The sequence below is a fragment of the Cydia pomonella genome, chromosome 3 (genome assembly GCF_033807575.1).
Source record: "Cydia pomonella isolate Wapato2018A chromosome 3, ilCydPomo1, whole genome shotgun sequence".
Classification (NCBI taxonomy): Eukaryota; Metazoa; Arthropoda; class Insecta; order Lepidoptera; family Tortricidae; genus Cydia; species Cydia pomonella.
In genome coordinates, this window is record NC_084705.1 from 31,543,557 (window position 1) to 31,567,949 (window position 24,393).

At 35.5% G+C, this 24,393-nt stretch overlaps 1 protein-coding gene across 6 annotated transcripts in view; it reads right to left on the reverse strand.

Moving 5' to 3' along the window:
* Positions 1 to 2,215: 2,215 nt before the first annotated feature.
* LOC133516567 (protein madd-4) overlaps positions 2,216 to 24,393 on the reverse strand; it is a 651,682-nt gene continuing 629,504 nt past the window's right edge. For 4 of the 6 annotated variants that reach the window (XM_061849564.1, XM_061849563.1, XM_061849562.1 and 1 more), the window contains 10 exons: positions 24,031 to 24,209; positions 22,617 to 22,723; positions 14,615 to 14,715; positions 12,350 to 12,442; positions 11,551 to 11,804; positions 11,088 to 11,199; positions 10,593 to 10,749; positions 9,631 to 9,776; positions 7,846 to 8,011; positions 2,216 to 5,239 (listed from right to left, as the gene is read on the reverse strand). In XM_061849564.1, the coding sequence (XP_061705548.1) occupies positions 5,133 to 5,239; positions 7,846 to 8,011; positions 9,631 to 9,776; positions 10,593 to 10,749; positions 11,088 to 11,199; positions 11,551 to 11,804; positions 12,350 to 12,442; positions 14,615 to 14,715; positions 22,617 to 22,723; positions 24,031 to 24,209 (1,422 nt within the window). In that variant the 3' untranslated portion in view covers positions 2,216 to 5,132. The remainder of the gene's footprint in view (positions 5,240 to 7,845; positions 8,012 to 9,630; positions 9,777 to 10,592; positions 10,750 to 11,087; positions 11,200 to 11,550; positions 11,805 to 12,349; positions 12,443 to 14,614; positions 14,716 to 22,616; positions 22,724 to 24,030; positions 24,210 to 24,393) is intronic. The other 2 variants (XM_061849561.1, XM_061849565.1) reach the window with 2 other exon arrangements.

Below are 24,393 nucleotides of genomic sequence, written 5' to 3' on the forward strand. Positions count from 1 at the left end.
TATATGCAACATTTAATTACTTATTATTAATATAATATATATATATATATATATATATATATATATATATGAAAACTGAACTATGTCATTTAGTTTCTTTAGGCAGTGTATTACCTGAGCGAATAACTCGCGAACGCGAACTGGCGCGGCGCGGCGCGGGTGAATTCAATCCTTTGATACCTATAGATGTGTCCTACGTGGGTGATCTCCGAATGCCGTTGGGCTGCCGCGCCGCGCCGCATCGCATTCGCGAGTCATCGCCCACGTAAGCCGCGCTGTTAAACGTACTTACCGATACCCCGAAGTTAACGGAATTCAAGAAAAAAGAATTGGTAAAACTCGACAGATTTTAAAGGTATTCTTGACTAATTATGTTGTTAAAAATTGTATTTATCTAAACTACGTACTTAACAATACTCAGGAAGATCAGTAAAAGATTACTCAAGATATCGTCGAACAACAGTTGACCTTGACCCGATTCCTCTCAGTAGAAAAATTAAATGGAAAGCTTAAAAAAATCATTATTTAGTGATGTGTTTTTAAACTTTAAAAATTGTGAAATTTCTACATGGAATAATTTTGGAAACTAATCATCTTTTTGTATGGTATACGAAATTTTATGTTTAACTATCTTTCTTTAATTTTGATGCATGTTTCCAGAAATTATCGAAAACTTTCATACTTTTTAGAAAGTTTCCGCAACTAGCATATCTGTATAATATTAATATTCATTTATCTAATTCAAAGATAACATCTAAACACTACACTAACATAGACACACAACTAGTTAAAATCAATACCCACTCGCATTACAAACCAAATCAGCATAACCTCGTTGGCCGCCTCTGCGCAACAATGTGCTCTGTGGCAATCAGGCCGAATTGTTCATTAGACCAATAACGTCCCAGAGCGAGCGTACGCTAGCCAATCAGAGCGGAGTTTGGCAGTGACGCAATGGTAATATCTCGTTTAGATTTAAATTCGGAATTCTGTTACGGATAGACTGCAGAATGTGTATTTTAGAACAATGTTTAGTACTGTTCGTGTTCGTTACGGGCAGTTTGGATTTCACTGAATAATTTATTAGAATAATGTATATTTTTATGTATCTAGTGACGTATATTGAAGTTTTTTTTTAATTAAGTACCTCCATAGAGAGAACGTTTATTTCTGTACTAACTTTAAAGATCAAAAAATACAAAGTACAAGGATTTTTTTAACTAATTACTTATATCGTTATTAGTTTGAAATTCATAATGTCACCTGGGTTTGGATGTATTTGCTACATTTTTGATGAAATAATAAGTGGGTGAGTAATAAAACAAAATAATTGTAACTTATTTATATAATATATTTTATTCATATTTGAAAATGTCGGTACAATGTACAATTTCGGATTTATGCAATGGAACTTAAACAAAAATACTTTTCAACATTGCGCAACATTCAGACAGAGGTATGTTGGTTCTAACATAGACAAAGAAATAGCTAAATACGGGCAATTCCGAAAATTTAGGCTTTAGAGTAATTCCGAAAATCACAATTCAATCAATGAAGAGTCCATTTTCGGAAATACCCAAGTACCCCCCACTACCGATCAACCTACTGATGTGCAATGGGAATGTTTCTAACATTGTGTATTCCAGATGGGAAAATTTGGTAACTTCATATTTTTACACATGAGCATCGAAATTTTTCATTTTCGAAATGAAAGTTTTCTCCATTTCCTGTAGAAATTTTCTGACACGGAATTTTTTCCCCAGTTTTTGGAAGCTTTCCGCAACTTGCACTCCAGGGGGCCTAGCCAAGATGCCAATCGGAATGTCACTAATATGCAAGAGCGAGAGATAAAGTCAGACCAAGATAAGTTGGCAGTGATTTTGACATCCCAGACAGTGAAAGTGTTATCTTAAACGTCAAATTTCTATGAAATTATGACGTTTATTTAACACTAACACAGGCTAGGAAATCAAAATCGTTGCGACCTAAGCTTGATCTGATTCTAAGGGCCTCCGCTAGCTGGCGCGGACGCCCGCCGCGTGCGCACACTCGCGGGTCCAGAGGGCCTTTTCTATGTCACGTACGAATTTACAAGTGCGACAGAGAGGCAACACGTCGAACGTGGTTCGCAGTAGGGCTTCTGCTCCCAGGCAAAATACGTCGCACGCGCCGGCGCCAGTTAGCGCTGTTCATACAATTTGTTATTAGACGGGGCGTCCGTTCCGGATAATTCGCGTCAGCTAGCGGCGGCCCTAAAGCGTTTCGTTCGCTACGACGACGGTGCAAACGATGGGCATTTTGGCTGGGTCCGTGTTGGTCTACCGCTTGAAGCGGAGGTAAGAATGTATTGTGGTTAACAATAAACTTGCGGCCCGATTCGAAGAATGATTAAGACACTTTTAACATCTTGGAAAGATCTTTAAAAGATCGATAACTAAACGACATGTCAAAATTGACGTTTATTTCGATTCTACTGTGATCCCAATAAGATCTGTCTACGATATTTCTAACGTCAAAGTGACATTGGATGCCTGAATCGAGCTGCTTCTGTCAATTGTACGACATACAAACGATGTCTAAATGAGAACTTATCTAAACCAGAACTTATCGTTATCGTATTTCATTCTTCGAATCGGGCCGTTGTTTAATGTTTACAGCGTACGCCTGATTCACATCATAAGTATAGTTACTTTTAATCAAATTTATGAATTATAAGGCTGTTCAAAATTAATTCTCGTTACGGTATGCTTATTTAGAAAACAGCAAGTAATAACTGAATTAAGTGCATTACGTGACCTCATAAATCATAATATATATTATACTTTATATTTACATTTAGGATACTGATGTGTGTAACAATTAAAACAAATTGTTTTACCTAATAGTTCATATTTTTATAATACTGTATAGCGTATTTAAAGAAAAAATACCCTTAAGAATACAAGGAGTCGTTGAATACATATCCTAAGTCAATAAAAATAATTAAGTATTAAATTATTATTTTTTGGAACCGCCTTCAAAAATCACACACACAATAAAATTATTTTAGTTCCCGATGGACTAACAGCTGAGAAAAGAAGCCAATCTTAAAAATTATACCAATTTTTTTTCTAATTTAAGGCGGTTTCAAACAATATATTTCAAAATTAAAAGTAGTTGAAATTAAATTAAGACAATTGATTATTACATTTTCCTATTCCACAGGTCGTACATTTAATTAATGGTATTATATACATTTTTTAATGTAAGCGAATCGTATTGCTTTTAATAATAAAGAATAATGCTAGTTTATAATTTTTCAATATACATATTAAATATGTTAAACATTTGCTTAACTACATACATACATAATGCCCTTAACAAGGCTATCCAAAGACAGCTTAGGTTTAAATTAATTTTACTAAATTGACATTTAATAATTATTTTTCTATATATATAATAGAAACAACTGCACCCATAAACAATTTGCTTTTGAATTGATTTTGGCATTTTAACTACCTTTTCTATATATGAATATTGCATTTTCCTATTTTATAGTGCATTTTCCAAGACAGAGCTAAGCATAAGGTATATTGTGCTGCATTTGTATATTTATTATATATTTACATATATTTAAATATATAGTACAAAACATTTTACTAAATATTTTGATTCCTACTTACATAATAATCAATTCGAGGACTATTATATTGAAACATTAATTGTTCAATCATTATTTTATTAATCCTATCAAATAATATTGATTTCTGAAATTCATTCGTCCATTTAAAAATATATTACATCCATTCCTTGTTCAGTATCCAATCAGTGCACTTTACGACTAGATCTATTTTTTTTTTCAATTTGTGCAACTTTTACAGTTAAATGGCATTTTCTTTTATAACCTACAACTTAAATTTATAAGAAAATCTAGTGAAAACAAAGTAATGATCAGATCAGTTCAATTGATATAATCGCACTGAAGCATTATTATATTTGATGCATAGTTTTGTTTGAAAAAACAATGAAAGTCGTCTCACATTAATCGATCTTTAAAAACGTATTCCTGCTTCAATTCCACATTAATTACATTTCAATTCTTATTTCAAATCAAAGCGCTGCCGCAAATAGCATGACATTATGACATATTTTGTGATCTATTGACAATTTGAATTTGGCGTCATAAATAATTCAATTTAACAAGCAATATAATACAGATATCGGCTAAATTATTTGTTTATTCTGTGTTGTGATTAAAATTTTAATCACAAAATATGCTAGTCAATTTGACTAAATCAATCAGCGTAACTTTTGAATTCGACCGCGAATGATCCAATGATCAGTGAACTTATTGAATTCCAAATTGATTCAGAATAATATCAAATCAACAACTAAGTACAAATATCACGCATGCTCTTATGGAAATGGAATTATACACAGTGAACAGATTTTTCTCGGCATTAATTAAAATTATTCAGCGTACTTATTGTACTTCAACTAATAGTTGCAAACTTGCAGTTTGTAGGGCTCGAGTACGAACGGATAGAATTATTCAGTGTACGTAAAAATTGTTTCACGTACTCGTACTTCAGCTAATAGTTACAAATTTTTTAGCGCAGTCGCGCTGACAGATGTCAGTCAGCAAACTGATTAGTCAGCAAATGATAGAATTGAGTATTTTTTTTAAAAGGCTTATTTTTGTATAGTTTTCATAGAGAAATAAGCCCTTTTTAATAGACACTCCTCTATTATTCAACGTGCCTGTCGAAGCATTGCAGTCTGTAGCGCTAAAGTACGGAAATGTGAATAGCCAACGCGTCAATTGTTTAAGTAATCGTTACAAATCATGACTTCAGCGCATCCTTTAGGACATCCTTCAGTAGATTAATCAAAAATCTGATAGAATTACGCCAACAAAGTGAAGGACGTCAATCAGCAAACTTATAGAATTAGTCAACGAACTGAACAATAGTTACAAGTCTTGCAGCATTGCTTTTAGCGCGCACGTGTTCATGGCGTAGACGTTGGAATAGCATTCAGCGTACTTGAATTGTTAAAATAAACGCTACAAGTCTTAGCTGACCGTCAATCAGCAAACTGATAGAATTGCTGATATAATATAATTACTTGTTAAATTGTTTAGCGTAATTGAACTAATAGTTACAGGTCTTGCAGCATTGCATCTTGTAGCGCTGGAGGGCGCACATGTTCATGGCACGGACGTTCTCGCAGAAGCGCGATGTGTCGCGACAGACGCCATCTGCACAGAACAACTAGCGTTTTTATTGAGCCATGATAATAGATTAAAGTAGCCTATATGTTGTTAGAAATAAACGAATCCGAATGTAAAGGGTCGTGATTTAACCCACCAGTCATGCGAGCAAAGCAAATGACGAGGCGAATAGCGAGCGCATTGTTACTTCTACGTTTACACACTCGCGTTCATTCACCACGTTAGAGGGTCGTAATAATACAACGCGACTGCTTATGCGATTATCGCAAGTTCGCGTGATTTTTACTCGTGCGATCGCGCGTTTGTGTGTGTGATATTGACCTCAAATAGGTGTCCTAATTGACAATCGCGCTACTCGCGCGGATCGCCTCACTATTCGCACGAGTGTAGTTAGCTAAACGAGTTGATTAGAATAAGATTCTGTCAATTGACTGAGTTATGACTAAGACGTGTAGATGACGACGACGATGATGACGTGTAACGTCTTATGAGCAATAAAGATATTCAGTATTGAGTATTGAGATAAAAACTTTACTTTATAGGTCACATTGATCTTCTATTCCGTGTTGTATTAATCTATTCACTATCAGAAGTACCTAAATTATTTTTGAGTCAGCATGATCGTATACAATATACAGTGTGTCCCTAGTGTGTATTTGGAACCAGTGTACAAACTATCATAACAACCGGTGTAGCGGTTTCGAAGAAAATAACAAATTATCATTTTTTACTTTGGAGCAGCCTGTATGTGTTAGTAGCTCCTAAGGTAATATCCTCAAAGAATAGTATGGAAAATTCTTCGACCTTTTTGATTATCTTTTTTATTTATGACACTAATAAGCTTCTGACTTTTGAAAAATGTCATCATTATCAAATATTTCGAACAAATTGTCAAAAACACTGCCAAAGATTAACACAGTGTGTTTCTATTTGTTGTCGATTATTGCAAATAACTTATATTCGAAAAAAATATTTTTTTATCTTTTGTTCTAAAAAAAAAATATTAACGTCAGAGCCTTCCTGATAAGTAACTCAACGTGGGATTTCAGGGTTTGGCCAATAGCTAAGGTCACCCTGTATATTATTTCTGGAGTTTTTTTTTTCAAAAATAATATAATTCCAATTTGTATGAAAAACATATAATTAATGTGGCAGACGACTTTCTTATTATTCACGTTTAATTAAATTAAAATAACTGAAGGAATCATGTTTAAATAGAGAGCAAGACTAATTGAGTTTAAAAGTCATGAATAAATTATAACTGAGTTCATTGCACACACCAGACAGCTAAAATTAATTATTTAAAATTAATTAAATTAGAATACGGTATTAGTACTTAACTAGTCGGAGTTTAAAAATAACATTCTATCATTGCTTGTTAATTTATTTCAGCAGATATATATAATATATAGGGTCAAGGAGGGAACAGCGGCTCGGTAAAAAAAAAGCCGAGACTCACTCAACCTAATTTAAACACGAGAGAGGCAATATTTGGGCGACTGAGCCACTGTTTCCGCCTTGAACTCATCATCTTCATCTACTCCATTTGTGACTTCATTTTGTGACGGTAACATTTGGTGACATAAATCATAAATGAATTATTCTTAGCAACAAAACCTTACAACAGCGTACATTTTCAAGTTTCTAGGATCACGTAAATGCCGTTTTGTGGCAGTTTTCATATCATTTGACTTAATAAAACTGAATTTAGAGGTAACAAATTACAATTTTGTAGTTCCAGTCTGTTGACAAAAACATAATTCGATTTATCGAATTCATTTCTAGTCAGCTAGTCGACTTTTAACGTCAAACTGGTAAAGAATCATTATACTTATTAGCGATTCAAACGCTTAATTACTCTGGAATCATAGTGACAGAATTTTAGGAAATTTAGCGTGGTGTCCGAAAATTTTAAGTTGAATTATTTAATTCACATTTTTCGCCTGTTATCCACAATTTTACAACATCAAGTATTTATAACATCCAATAGTTCATATTTGGAATGTCTTTCTCCCAAATTCATAACACTTTATAAGCCTCAATTATTTAATTTATGTTTCTTACAAATACAGCTGTCAAAATGTCAGATTAAGATGAACTGTAAAAGCTAATTGAGGCTTTTAGTGCGTTTATGAATAACGAATCTAGACCCGTAAATTAATTGTGTTAAAACTGAGTGGTCGCTCAAAATAGGCGTAGTAGTAGGCGCCAATATTAAACTAATACAAATATATACGGGCTGGGGCCTATTTCTCGAACGGTATTAGTCTATTATTATTAGTGTGCTGTCATGGTAACCCACACAACTTGACAGTTCGTGGACTAATAATATTAGTCTAATTCCGTTCGAGAAATGGGCCCCTGATTGCACACTACACACTACTCAAATTGACGCTGCCCGCCCCGCCGATCTGCTAACCATCCTTCACATAAACAAATCAGCTCTTCACAGTTCTCACCGATTTAACCATAGAGAGCGCGGTATCCATAACCCAGTTATCTTGCGGACATGCAACGTCGTTGCACTGCCGTATCACGCTCGGTCTCCTAAGCAACTCGTCACTAAACAAACCAGGTTTCCACAGTTCTCACCAACTTAACCATCGATAACGCTGTATCTGTAACCCAGTTACCTCGCGGGCATGCAACGTCGCACTGCCGTATGACGCTAGGCCGCCTGAGGAACTCGCACGCTGCGCCCGCGCTGCGCTCTTTGCGTCGCTTCTGTGATTGGTTGTGACGCCAGACGCAGCGGAGCACGCGATGTTGCCGGCCTGGGTTGTTGCAGGGGCCTATGCACTAGGGAAAAGGGTTTTGGTTAATGTCTAAATTGGAAAGTCAATAATGCAGACGATTTTGACAGATCCTGTCGCAAAATGACATTTTGTCAATTTTGACCCCAAATTATATTTTGACAGATTTTGACCCAAAATGACATTTTCAACTGGTTGGTCGGCAGGTGGGACCCGTCAACTCTGCATAGCTCGGGTGTTAAAAATTATGTTTACAGTTATACATATGGTGCTACTTTCCCGCACGCGTGCGGGAATGAGCACTTTCCGTGCAAGTGTCGAAACTTTAAAGAGCCATATCTTATACCTTTAAACGAGCAATTCTTGTATATATATTTATATATTGCTGAAATATGGTATATGGGGGTTTTTGGGGGTATACAATCTATCTAGATTAGTCTTATGTTTGGGAAAACGCGTGTTTTCGAGTTTTCATGCGTTTTTTTTTTCGTCGCAGAATATGGTCGCTAATTTCGTGTTGCCCGCCACTGTCCGTCTGGTCCAGCGGGTTAAGACGCGGACTGCTAAACGAGTGTTACGGGTTCGAATCTCGCCCGGTGACTAACTTTTGTTTTTTTTCATATGTTCAAGTTTATATATATTTTTTTAATTTTTATTGTTTTAGACAAGTTTAATTTAGTAAAAAAATGTAGTTAAGATTTTCACCTAATACACCACCATATTACAATAAATAGTTATAACCGAGCAAAGCTCGGTCGCCCAGGCACTGTACTGTAAAACGTTGTACGATACACGTGCGAATAGGTAATTCGCAACTCGTGTCGATTGAAAACACTCCCTTTGGTCGTGTTTTAATTTTAATTTATAACCACTCATTGTGAATTTCCTATTTTCTGCACTTGTATCATAAATAACTATTTTCTGGTACGGCCAGAAGTATAAGTTTCTTATGCGTAAGCAAATCCATGAAGTCAGCGTATATATACGGATATAAAAGTATTCTCTAATAGAAATACGTATGTGAAAAAGGCATGAAATTTCTCAAAACTTCCATAATACTAACCATTGCTCAAAAAAGTTGGAAAGAGTGTAACAACAAAAAGATTACCTTGCTCCAAGGTATCCTGCCTGCTGATGTCAGAGTTATGAATGTCACACGCTCGGCACGCTACTGCATCGATCTTGCATAGATCTACCGAAAGTTCCGGCTCGAAGGACCGCTTTGTTTATACAAGTTGCTACGTTACCACAATTTTTGATTCTGTTACATGAACATGACACTGTTTTAGATTTCGTCGGGAACAGCGACATCTTTGAGGTATAATTTGAACTCCCCCTTTGAGGCACGAACTCCGTTCTAGAAAAAATGTAATAAGTTAATAACTCCGTACTCAGTTGCTTCAAGGCTCGATGCTCGATGCTCGATTGCCTTGCACGGCGGTTCCCGTTTAGTCTCCGGCTGCGTGCTGATGTCAAACGTTGTTGGAGTCAACGTTGGTTGTCTCACCTTGCCACTCTAAAACCTACCTTACTTAAGGCCCGACAACCTAACTTGCCTTACACGGCTGCTTCCGACTAATCTTCTATAGCCGCATCATAGTCTCAGACCTGGCCACAAAAAAGGAAAAGCGTAACAACCAAAACTAAAACACATGGAGTTTGTACCTTGCTCCATGGCCCGACGGTCCAAGTCGCCTTGCATGGCTGCGGCTCCCGTCTAGTCTTCAATGGCTGCGCGCTGATATCGCACGCCTCTGGAGCCAGCACGGTACCGTTGGAGCTGACGCACTCCACCCGGCGGCGGACGACGGCTGGATGGGGTTAATAAAATTTTTGAGATACCATGAACATTCAAACCGTGATAAAATTCTAATGCATTGTTATTTACATGTTTCAAATGCGAATGAAAATAAATAAAGATTTGGGGCACAGTCTTACGTAGATCAACCTAACCCAAAACTAAAAAAAAAGATTATACTATAGGTAATAGGCGACAATATATATACTTATGTAGATAAATACATACTTAAATATATTGTAGATAACACCCATAACTCAGGAAAAATTATTGGTGATTAACTCACAAATAAATGCCCTAACAATGATTCGAACCCAGGACCATGCGTAATCACTAATTAGGGTCTTTATTAGTACTACTAAACTTGTATCCCGTTAAAAAGAGTTTTTGTTATGAGTATATAATCAACAAAAAAATAATCATTTTTCAGCCTGTCTTCAGAGAGCTAAAGTAACACCTTACTAGTGGCAACCTGCTGTCAGTCAGCGCATGATTTTTCCCACAAGATTATTGGTATTACGATTTGTCTTCGTCAAGGAGTTGGAGTTTTAATAAACTAATCGTCAATCAAAATGGGACACTTAGGGCCGATGACCCACATTTAGCAGACTGATCAACGTCACTCATCAGTTACAATAAAATTTAGCGAACGCTTTAACGGTGACAGAGGATTTGATGCAACTGATCCTTAATGTGGTTGCATAGAGTCAATTAACGATGTATAATTTTTTTGTAAAGAAATAGGAGAAAGCCTTATCTTCATGGACATCGGACTTTTTCTTTGGAATGCCTGAGAGAGAGACTACATAAAAGAGGTAAGCATGATTACCAGCGCCGCTGGCAAGACAGCGAACCCCCGACCACGGTGTCGCCCTCCACGATGCGCACGCGCCGCTCAAGCAAGCGATCAGCACGGATGGTGGCGTCAAGCCACGAGAGAGACATTCTTCTGTCTCTACGGTTGTTGTTGAGTTGTCGTTCTTGTGCTGTTGACAAGACTTTATACTGTATTTTTTCTTGAAGCTATTACGCAGAGGAAGGGTGGGTATTTGCCAAAATTGTACCAAATCTACTATTTGACTTATGCTGCAGATAACACTATACTATTTATAATTTGCATCCAGTCTCTATTTTCTATATAATTTGTTGTACAAAAAAGTTTTTCAAGTCTCAAGTCTATTTAATGATCGCAAAAGAGGAATTAAATGTGGTAACAGTTAGGATTAATATCATTTAAGTACAAGAGTCATTTATGTCAAATCATACGAGCATTAAACAGACGGAATAGAAGGATAAACCGGTAATATTGTATTAAGACACTTACTTGGCAAACAGCTCCTCTAACCTGGTGGCCTGTCTGTCCACAAGGAGCATTGCACGGGGACCAGTCTGTCGTTTTCCACGCGTACACTTTTGCATCCACGGCTTCCACTCGTCTGCAAAGCCACGAATTTAAAAATAACTTTGTCAAAATTAATTATAAAATGCTTCTTGAGAGGCATAGTTCCTTTATAAGTATAAGATAAATTCTGCTACGAAATTAAACCCTTACTGTAAGTACTACAAGTTATTTAACCTATACAAATCGAAATAATGAGAAACTGAAATTCTTTTTGATTTTGTAATAGAGATAATTTGATCATCAAGAAGCGATAGAAGCGATTTTACTTCAAAATGTTTAATACCCGTTTCTGAATACACATTAAATATCACATCTCGAATCCATGATCAATATCATCAATAATATTTTTACTGATTTATGTTTTAATTTTATATTATTAACTTACTTGACTTCAGTAGTTGTTTCAAGATCATCATCTTCTTTCAAATTCTCAACTCTAACTTCATCAATTGTATTTTTACCATAATCTTCATTGACAATAATAATATCAGAATCGTCATCTTCAGGAAAAACAATTTGTTTGTCTTCCAAATTGATGATGTGGGCTTTGATAGGGGTCCCGTAGTTCTGGTACATGATAAGAGGATCCACCATCCGTTGTCCTCTCGAGTTGCCGAACCCCTGGAAATTCCAGAACATCTGAACATATCAATTATATGTGTCCTTTTTGGGTTAATTAAAAAAATGGGCTTAAACAAAATAATTATATGACCTTATTTAATGACGTTCCAATAATAAAGATTAAAACTTTCTAAAACAAAGTGTATCGATAGAAGTAACCAAAGATAATGACGACCATGATGGAAACTGGAAACCAAAAACTATAACCAAGTTAAAACCTATAAAAGCAACCGACAAGAAATAAACATGCTGAAGATAGCTGATGAGTGATGACCTGATGACCCTGTTGAATGATGATAAAAAATGTTAATAAAACGCCTAAATATAGAACCCAAAAGTGAAAAACAAAAGAAGGGAAGTCATGGGTAATTGCAACCCTGTTAAATGGTGATAAAATATAATGAAACTACATATTAAAGGACTCTAAAATGAAGACCAAGAGACCTCAATAAACAACATACCAATTATAAATCAAACACCCGAAGAAAACACTAGATACTAAATACAGGTAAAATGAAACTAAAGACGATGCTAATAAGGTCTCTATTCCGGTAACGTCTCACCTGGATCTGCATGACCAGGAAGTGGAAGCATGGCAGCAGCCGCGAGCCACTGCTCGGCTTGGGGGGGAGCATCTGGGAGGAGACGGCGCTCTCCTTTAGTCCAAGCAGCGTTGAGAGACATAGTTATTGTTTAGAATAATGTTTGGAGAATTTATACGAGCTACATTGAATGCGATGGAGTTGGAACTCTTTCACTTTTTAATTCAATTTTGTTTGATGACATGGGGTTAGGGCCTTTTGGCTGGGTGCTACATTTCAATGAGCACGGCAGATTTATTGCAGTTTGTGATTTATTTGTCTTCAAAAAGTTACTGATTATGACAAAAATCATTCTTTATTTGTGTTTAACATGTTTGTGCTTTTGACAAGGATTTGTGATTTTTAGGGGGTTAAGTGAGCATCAAAAAGATAGTGACAGACAGTGAAATTATACAAGATGTAGATAGAACTCTGTAACTTTATGGTTTTGAAATTGAATTTAAAATACTGCAAATAAATCATTTTATTTACCATTTTGTTTACAGAATTTTTTCCCAATATTCAGTTTATTATTTATGTGTTTTATTTTAAATGTTGTACCGATAATGATGATAATTTTTTTTAATTCATTGAAGCAACCTTTTAAACCTTATAAACAATAAACTTGTATTTCTTAGTTCAATTACACTGTAGTAAACGTATCAAACGGCAGTTTTAAAAGCCTTTTTAAGACCAATCTTTAAAGATAGATAAAACCATTTACAGCCAAGGTGCCTTTGTCTACTGAATCTCATAATCAGAAGCGAGACGTAACTTCAGTAAAGGGGCCAATAAAACCTGACGATTTTATGGACACAATAAACTAAAAGTCCAATTCTGCTTAAAAATTTGATACGACCCTGAGTCGTGTCAAATCAGGCACTCACTTTTTTATCGTGACTTACGCTACGCTGTTTGGCCTCCCCGGGGACCAGTTACAGCTTGAGGTGCCAGTGGGGTCAAGTAGGAAAGAGAAAGAGAAGAGAGAAGTAAAGATGATATAAAAGATTAGAGGAGAGGATTTCGTAAGCAACAATTAGTGTGAGCCACAAATTTTCTAAATTCGCACGCTTCTGATAAACTTCGGTAGCACTATCAAAAGGTTGCAATTTCGAATCACCTTGCCCGAAGCGGTGAATTTTTCAATTTTACAAGCTTTTATTTAACATGCAATGTACCTAAAATTCGATTTTTTTCGTTTTCCGGTAGGCCCTTTGTTAACAATTTATTATCTGTGAAAACTCTGTCTCAATGTGCAAAGAAAAGTATAGTCAGCGATAAAAGCTTGCATAATTTTGTTTTTTTTTGCCAAAAACGTATTTTTTTTGCGTGAGCCGCTACCGCTAATTGATGCTCTATTACTCAACTCAAGGTCGTGTCAAAATTAGATGATTAGATCAATTTTTTAAATCAGGATCGGCCTTTAGACGATATAAAACCTGATGAAATATAATCTGATTTGGAATAGCGTGAAGCCAACCGGGATTAAAGAGAAAGGTGCAATAACTCTCTAGAGTCAATTTCGTACATAGTTGGAAACAGTAATCCTTTGCTGCATTGATAAACTTGGATTTTGTATTTCAATGATATGCATATTTTTAATGGGAATTGTAAAATTAATTGTTTACCTGTTTTTATATTTTAATGTTTTTTTATTTACACTTTTTAATGCAAGATTTCTCCCTTTGTACAGTTTATTAAAATAATAAAATTTAGAGCATAATTATATTAAAAACAGCGTATTGTAAAATTAATTGTAATCCTCATCATTATGTTTTTTCACTTACCCACGCCGAGATAATGTTATGTGATTTTTCATTGCCTACGAGTAAATTTTTAGTTTCATTGATTTTACAGCGAAGTTTTTTAACCCAGATGCAAAAAGAGGGGTGTCATATGTTTGACGCCAATATCTTTCTGTCTGTGTGTCTATCTATGGCGTCGTAGCTCTCCAACGGATAGACCGATATCGATGTGGTTTATTACGTGAAAGCGAGCTTCCTTGAGTAGTTCTTAGTTAAATTTGAGCGAAATTTATCCAGCAGTTTGAGGAGTATCTTTTCCAAATTGATGCAAGACATTTTTTGCATAAAATTGTTGTTTTGGCATATGGCGTAGAGGGTTTTAATGTTTTAAATTTAATAGTTATTTACCCATCTTTTTTAAATAACATAACCTTTCACATGCGGATTAGACCATAAACTAGCCAAGGATCACCTGTTTGGGGTATGAATTGAAGATGCTTACCTCGTTTTCGTCGTAAATATCTCTGGCCTGCGAGTTGTAGGTGGGAGATGCTTTTGTTGTCACCGGGTTGTGGAGGGCGTCTCGGATTTTGTCTATTTTACCTGTTTGAACAAAAATATGATAAGATATTTAAGACTCAGACATTTAAGACTCCTTAACTCAAAAAATCTTTTTAATTTAAGATTAGTACCTAGTTAAGTTTAATATTATAAACTTAATATAATTTTTATTGAAATAATAAAAATTAATATATTTTTTTTTAATTTTTTGGTGGAAAAATTTGCTGCCTATGGATGAGGTCTTGGTGGCTCAGATGGCAGAGCGCTGGAGTATCGATCCAGAGGCCGTGAGTTCAAGTCTCACACAAGACAGTAATTTTTACACTTTTAAATTTATGCTAAGCTTAATAGCATCGTTCGCAGATTTTTCTGCGTGTTAAAAAATAATTTATTACTTAGTTTTCGAAAAAAAACGTCAAGATTATTTACCCTTTTTTCAATTCTAAAAAAAACAGGATTCCACCAGTCTGCATATTCGGTGCAAAAATGCTTGTGCCGCACAGTGTACACTGGTGGAATCCCGCCCGAAGTAGTAAGTTTTATGCTTGCATTGTATTTTTACTAAAAAGTTTCACACGCTTTATTTCGTTTTTTATCTCTCCTTAGCTCAAGCTAAAATGCCTAAAATGTAAACCGTCTTTTCTCGTATAAATGCCTAAATTTCCTAAATTATTTTACGACGTCATCTATAATATTTTTTGTAGCGCGCAACAAAACCACTTTGGGAGGGTGTTGAAAAATGTAAATAAATTATGACTATCATAAAACTCGTAAATGGGTACTGAGATTCTCGGCGTGATAGAGGCCTAGTGAAAGTATACAAGTAAGTTATCTTTGCAATTTTGTTCGTAAAAATACCAATGGCATATTGGAAGCCTCATTTTAAAGTTGATTTTTGTATTAGCTATGTGACGGTCTGATCGATGTATCCGCAATTTTATGTTAACAGTTTTTATTTAAAGATATAGACCATCATATCATAGACTAGTATTGGCTGAACGTTAATTAGAATTGACCATATTGAAAATTAACCATTATAAATTGAACCGTAAACCGTAACAGGCGGATACAGTTTTCGGTTCAATTTTTAATGGATAGACTTCAAAATGGTTAATTCTTATTAACTTTCGGCCAACACTGTCACTGACCCTTTAAAATCGCAACGGCAGCATAAAGATAAACAAATTTCTTACGCGTAAAATGTTATTATTCATAATATAACGTTGATAAATGTGGAACCGTCAGTGGCAAGTTTTAAACTCCCGTGTCACCTCTCTACCCTCAAACCTCATACTAGAGTTGCCCTTGAGCCATCTTAGATTTGTAGGAGCCAATCTTGTGGGGGCGAGTCGCTGTCTGCCGGAAAACTGCATACCGTACTCTTAAGCAGGCGTTTAGGTCTTTTATCCCATAGGCCAGCATTTTTCCATCGTTTTAACCCAATAACCTAGTTCATTTTAGATTTCACCAACGCTCAATAGTCCTTGCAACCTAGCGGGTACTGCCTCTGCGTGCATCCCATGACACGGGCAAGGCCAACATCCGATCGGTGTACCTACCGCCTACATCTTATTAGAACGCCAAAAGGGCCTCCACAAAATGTCCAGAACACTATTGTTCCGTAATTAGGAAGAATGTCGCTCTCGATTTAATAATTATAATAAGCAAGCTATATGCTCAAGGGGTGGAAGTAAAACATGCATAAGACGCGAGTTGGCACAGTGGCTGTTATCAGCCACTGAGTACACAGCGGCGTACACCTCTCAACATTCCTGAGCCGCTCACACCGGTGTTGCTCCTGGTCGTCTTCGCGACGGCAGTTTCAAGGGTCCTTCTAGTGGGCGGCAAGTCACCGCCTGCCTATGAAAATATTGTTATGGCAGGTGCCCGGACGTCTTTGCAATAACACAGTCTCATTCTCCACTTAAACTTCAATCCGTAAATCGTTATACTGTTTACTTTTTCTACATTAGTCAAAATGCCTGCAGCGACCGGTTCATGGGTGTCAGTTGTTGCGCCTGTGAACGGGTTCCAGCAGGCGTTAAAGCTCTCCAAAGGGCCTCTGCGTGTTGGATCTATATCCCCACGCAAGCCTTTTTTCACGCGGGATTTATAGGCCCGTGAAATCCAAGGAAAGCAAACTTACAAAGTACCCTGTGAATCTGTAACTACGGTAGACAGATAACTGCAGATACAGTGAATTGGAGAGACAGCACTGAAAGAAATGTTTGCATAACTGTAACAAAATTTTGGTTACTGTTTACACAAAAATTGGGACTTGCGAACTATGTGTTATATGTTACAAAACCGATTTGGCTATCAGTGTTCAGGTACTGGGTATACACTACAAAATAAGTTTGTAAATTTATGCAAAGTTTATTTTCTTATAACCGTAGTTTAGTTATTTAGTAAAGTTACAAAACCAGTTCGGCCATTTTTTTCAGTGAGGTTACCGCGGAACATTTTTGTTAGTTATACGAGCCAAGTTAAAAAACAAACTAGCTTTACTCTTCTCCGACTACAGTGATGTGGTCCGCAGCATCCTTAACAGCGGCTTATCTCTCAGATTAATTAAGATTTGCTCCGACTGCACGGAGCTCCGTAAACAAAAGCGAATGAGAACCATTTTGAATTCTTTTTACGACGCCAATTCTGTTGTAATAATTTTGATATTTTTATATTAAAGGGATAATTGACAAATTCACCGCTTTTGGCCTATGAAAATACTTTTTCATCACACTTTTTTTTTATACTACGTCGGTGGCAAACAAGCATACGGCCCGCCTGATGGTAAGCAGTCTCCATAGCCTATGTACGCCTGCAACTCCAGAGGAGTTACATGCGCGTTGCCGACCCTAAACCCCCCCTCGTTGAGCTCTGGCAACCTTACTCACCGGCAGGAACACAACACTATGGGTTGCCCACTAAACTATTTTCCGATTTGGGATTTTTTCATCTTAGGATTTCCTATTTCTACTCGAATTATATTGCTGTTTCACCCATGATGCCGGTTATCAATGTCACTGTGCAAGTTTGACAGCAATATAATTACGCGCGTGCAATAGAGATAGCAACAGGCGGGTCAATGTACGAAAATCTATCTGGAAAGCGTCTCTTCTTTACAACTTTAAATAAAATTACCCAGGAACGTTATCTAATTCAATTCAATTCAATTCTTTATTATAGATAACAAATGATCCATATTACAATAAAATTATTAAAATAACGTAAATTAAAAAAATATATTAAAGTTTCAAAATTAAATTTAGATCCTTTACAAATAAAAAGGTACATTTTAGAGTTACATATAATCACAAAATAAATATTGATAATGGTTAAAATTTTGCCCATTAATTAATTACATGCAGATTATTCCAGTGTCTAAACTGCTAGCGATCACGTCCAGAATGCTGTTGCTACTCCCCCGCACACCCCCGGAGGCGACCCGCTTTCGAATAATAGCATGGAAGCCGTCTACTCGCGCTTCCGCAAACATGCCTGATGCGCTGCAGTACCTGGGCAGTCCCAACAGCATCCTGAGCGTATTATTGTATTGCACCCTCAAGGCACTGATTGTCCGCTGGGTATAGTTCACCCACAGGCAGCACGAATAAAGACTGGCAAAATGCCTTAAATAAAGTAATTTTTACTTTATTATTGCATCGTGCAAACCTGCTAGCCAACATATTCCCACGAATAGCCAGCGCCCTACGCTCCCTCTCAATGTCCAGGTCGTCTAAGGGCCAAATTGAATCATGACTGGTTTATATACAATTTGTAAATATGAATCGGCCTCGAATTTCAAGCAAATCGAGTTTCATTCAGTTTCAGACATTTTATTTCCATTAGCACTATACAGTTTGGGTTAACGAATTGCTTACTATTTTTAACTTTGAATTTTCAATTTACGCTTTAGCAATGCTCAGAGGGAGATTCTACGAAAAAGAAATGATGTCTGAAATGATTTTTCCTTTTATTTAGGTATTCGAAAGTTACTTTTTATACACACAAACAGTTTGATTTGAACAGGAATACATGTAGGCAGTACAATGAAAAATGTATGGACGCAGATTTGTTTTGCAATTCATTAGGCCTCTTTAAAAGAGCAGTATATTCTTTTCTAAAATAACGGTGAAAAGTTGCAGCAACCTGATAATAGGTACCTGTGATTTAAGTATTTTCTCAGTTCTCTACATATATATATATATATATATATATATATATATATATATATATATATATATTTTTTTTATATATAAATTTTACGCTTTTGTTATGTACGCTATAAGTTTACACTATTATTATTTTTTCAATTGTACATCGAATAATTTAAAATTAGGAAACTATAGGTCTATAACGAAATCAATCCATAGCTATTAGTTAAGTTGCTCATATGTTTATTTTAAGACTATTATCTCAATAAATGAAAAAAAAAGGAATAAATAGCTTTGCGGTCCTAACGAAATAACGGTAACTTTTCTATGAAAATCCTTTTCCGGAGAAAACTTTTTCCACTGACTAAATCTTAACAAATCACTTTGATTTTGATAGATTTGATGTCGATCGCTTCAGCATAATATACAAAATATCTATTTAGTCACCTGCAAGAATTTGCGGGGTGACTGATATAGGTCATACTAAGCAAGTTTTACTATGGTACCAACTAAAAAACCGGCCAAGAGCATGTCGGGCCACGCTTAGTGTAGGGTTCCGTAGTTACTCTTTCGTCACAATAAGCTAAACTGGAGCTTAAAGTATAGTAAATTGTTGACCAAGGGATGAAACGGTACCTTTCACGCGAGTTAAACAAATAGGCAAATTTGCATAATCAGTACCTAATTAAAGTAAGTATTTTTACTATGAAGGGGAAACTTTTTGCGATAACTCAAAAACAGCTAAACTGATCATGTCCGCTATAATTATCATTTAATGTCTTTCTTAAGCTCTACTTCCACGATTTTTTTCATATTTTTTGGACCTATGGTTCAAAAGTTAGAGGGGGGGACACATTTTTTTTTCTTTCGGAACGATTATCTCCGCATATATTCACTTTATCAAAAAATGTTTGTTGAAGACCCCTATTCGTTTTGAAAGACCTTTCCAACAATATCCCACACTGTAGAGTTGGAGCAAAAAAAAAATTCACCCCCACTTTACGTGTAGGGGAGGTACCCTCAAAAAAAAATATTTTTTAGATTTTATTGTACGACTTTGTCGGCTTTATTGATTTATATATCCATGCCGAATTTCAGCTTTCTAGCACTAACGACCACGGAGCAAAGCCTCCGACAGACAGACAGACAGACAGACAGACGGACATGGCGAAACTATAAGGGTTCCTAGTTGACTACGGAACCCTAAAAAATGGCATTTTAGGGTTCCGTAGCCAAATGGCAAAAAACGTAACCCGTATAGATTCGTCATGTCCGTCTGTCTGTCCGTTTATGTCACAGCCACTTTTTTTCCGAAACTATAAGAGCTATACTGTTCAAACTTGGTAAGTAGATGTATTCTATGAACCTCATTAAGATTTTTACACAAAAATAGAAAAAAAAACAATAAATTTTGGGGGTTTCCCATACTTAGAACTGAAACTCAAAAAATCTTTTTTCATCACACCCATACGTGTGGGGTATCTATGGATAGGTCTTCAAAAATGATATTTAAGTTTCTAATATCATTTTTTTCTAAACTGAATAGTTTGCGCGAGAGACACTTTCAAAGTGGAAAAATGTGTCCCCCCCCCCCTGTAGCTTCTAAAATAACAGAATGAAAAATATATGATATACATTACCATGCAAACTTCCACCGAAAATTGGTGTGAACGAGATTTAGTAAGTAGTTTGTTTTTAATAAGTCATAAATGGTACGGAACCCTTCATGGGCGAGTCCGCTCTCTAGTCTAGTCTCGCACTTGGCCGCTTTTTTACATTCTGGCTATCTGACCTTGACATTTTCTATAGAAAAGTAAAAAAAAAACAATTTGCGATTTCGGGGTTGGTCCCATAGTAATAGTTGCTCAGTATGACCTATATGTTCACTCCGTAAATTATTGCAGGTAACCAAATACACAGCCTGTATATGGTTTATAGGTTTCGCTTGTTTGAAAAAAGTTTTTTTGTTGTTTTGTGATTTATTATGGGTGATTATTGGAATTATTAATTCACCAGTTACGATGTGATAATATTAAATTCAGAATAATTTCACCACTCCCTCTTATTAGAAGATATATAATATATATTTTAACCTTTCATATGTATGTAGCCAAAAATTGTGCTGTATAGAGAAGTATAAAGATATAGATAGTTTATTTTTCAAGTAGGCATATTACGTGCATATTACAATGCGCTTATGAACGTCAAATAAAGCTACGTCGGATCTAACCCTACACCTCTGACCTGAGTCTTAAATCCCTCCTGAACTGTAGGAGGGTATCCCAATATGGGACCTCCATTACATCTCCAGATTTAATGTATTTTTAACCATAGAGACTATACATCTCTATAGTAGTATTTATTTTAAGATTATTATAATGTAATGTTTACCCAGGTATTGGCTGTTGTATTTATAAATGTTGTTATGTATTTTTCATGTCACTATTTTTTTTTCAAAGGCACATATACATAATCATATCATATGATGTTACTATAATGTTTTACTAACTTGTAAAAGAGCCCGTGAGGCCTACTTGCAGAATAAATTCTTGATTTTTTATTCTTGAATTGATCGGCAAGAAACAGTAAAAATAGTTTTCGAAAAAGATGCACAAAGTTGACTAAAAATACGGTCAGGATCCTTATCACACAGACATAAAGAAAAAAAAACATATAAACATAACATGGAATTCATGAATATTTTTCTCACACGATACGTTGGTATTTGCGGATTTATAGATGTATCGTTAGAATAATATCAGTAGTTCGTGCAAGGAAAATATTTCACAAACGTGCAAGTTCATTGCTTCCAATAAAATAACTTCGATATAGTAAAATTTTCAAATATTTCATGTTATTCCTTTCAAATAAAAAGAGATACAAAGGATTTTGTGAAGATAAGAATTTCTTTATTTTTTTAAAGCAAAACTAACATACGTTTCAGCTAAATATTTGTATACAAAGTGTTTTTATTGAATTCCGTTAACTTCGGGGTATTGGTAAGTACGTTTAAGGAAACTACTTAATATTTACTTTAAAAAAAAAAAAAAAATTAACATTTTTTTTTTGTTATAAAAAGTAATTAAATGTTGCATATAGCGTTGTTGTTGCACGGACATTACATTTATCTCAATCAAACAATTTAAAACTGTGACATGTCAATGTCATTTCGAACATCGATCGTCCGAGATAGTAGGTACTTACGTTTAGTAGCAAATGTATTAACCCGTACTAAACACTAATCAATATGTGAACGGGCCCTAAGGTAAGTGTACATACTCGTCAGAGCTTTATATGATAAAAATAAAATATTGATTATCTCCGAAATGGAGTTACTTAGAATACCGGTGTCTTTGAGAAAGTTACTTAACTTAAATGTTACTAACCATTATGGACCATTGTTGTCTATAGAATGATAATGTAAATTTAATTGAATTGTAATAAAAGGCAAATTAAGCCGAAAAAATTGGTAAATCTCGGAATATGATATTATGTGATATTAATTTAATTTATATATTATACTAGTTCATTATTTAATAACAATTTTAATTAATTTACTTATTTGTGACTGTGATTATTTATTTAAGATTAATGTAATAATTATACTGTGGATACTAAGTTACTAACATAGTCTTAAAGAAAATTTGTAACTAATCTTACATATATGGGTATAATACTTGAAATAAATAGTTCAATTTCAATTTCAATTTTAATAAAAGATTACTGTAGGGCAAGTTTGATCTGTGTAAAATTTCCCTATAATATTTATTTATTCAGTTAGACACTTACCCTTCTGTTTCCCTTTGTAGCTTTTCCGCGTGTCACCGGGCCGTTGCTCGTGGGATTGGTCGTCCGATCTGCCTCCCACCATGGCCCGGTAGCGGCCATCTGTTCTGCTGTGAGCAAAATTACATTTACAGCAATATGGTATTTATAGAATATTATAAATAACTACTTTTTAACAATACTACGGCACAATTTTTCACGAACTACGGGACCCTACCAAACCCAATGAAAAATTTTAACGATAACGATTGACAGTCCATACTTTAGGCCTGATTCGAAGAATGAGATACGATAACGATAAGTTCTCATTTAGATATCGTTTGTATGTCGTATAAATATCGTGGATAGATCTTATTGGGATCACAGCGAAATCGAAATAAACGTTAATTTTGACATGTCGTTTAGTTATCGATCTTATAAAGATCTTTCCAAGATCTTAAACGTATCTTAATCATTCTTCGAATCGGGCCGTTTGTAGCAGTAAGTATACAGGATGTTTATTTAGTTACCTGCAATAATTTACGGGATGAATATATAGGTAATACAGAGTAACTTTTACTACGGGACCAACCCCGAAATAGCGAAAAAAAAATTTACTCTCCCATAGAAAGTCAAGGTCAGACCGACAAAATGTATGAAACAGCCAATTCTTTTTTTCGGGATGGGGATTGGTAACATAGTAAAAGTTGCTCAGTGTGACCTATCTATTCACCCCGTGACTAAATAAACACTCTGTATATGGTATGTACGGCACCCAAACGAAGTGGACTGGAAGCATCAATAGTCTGAGACTGGAGTTAAAAGCACTAATTTTCATTACGATTAATAGAAAACCAAATATAAAAAGCGGCCAAGTGCGAGTCGGACTCGCCCATGAAGGGTTCCGTACCATTTATGACGTATTAAAAAAAACTACTTACTAGATCTGGTTCAAACCAATTTTCGGTGGAAGTTTGCATGGTAATGTATATCATATATTTTTTTAGGTTTCTTCATTCTGTTATTTTAGAAGTACGGGGGGGGGGACACACATTTTTTCACTTTGGAAGAGTCTCTCGCGCAAACTATTCAGTTTAGAAAAAAATGATATTAGAAACCTAAATATCATTTTTAAAGACCTACCCATAGATACCCCACACGTATGGGTTTGATGAAAAAATATTTTTTGAGTTTCAGTTCTAAGTATGGGGAACCCCCAAAATGTATTGCTTTTTTTTTCTATTTTTGTGTAAACATCATAATGCGGTTCATAGAATACATCTACTTACCAAGTTTGAACAGTATAGCTTTTATAGTTTCGGAAAAAAGTGGCTGTGACAGAATCGGACAGACAGACGGACATGACGAATCTATAAGGGTTCCGTTTTTTGCCATTTGGCTACGGAACCCTAAAAAGCAATTTTTAGCCATTACAGACCTGTCAGCCAAAGGCGACGACGGTTCATCCAACGCTTTATGCCGTTCTATCTCCTCGCTGGACGGGAACTCGCCTGGCCGGGGCTTGACCAGCAACGTCAGGTTGGCGCTGGAGCGGCCAGCAACGCATGTGTAGATGCCGTGGTCTCGGAGCGATAGTGAGTTTATGCGGAGAGCGCCCTTAGGAGAAAAGTTTGATATAACCGTTACACCATTAACGAGTATTCGACAAATTAATTTAACCAATTAAATATTCTTTGAATTTACAAACGAAATACATTTTCCTTTTTGCCTTGTGGAAAACGTGTGATAAATTGACACGTACTTTATCGACTACAATACTGTCAAATATATCAGTAATTTT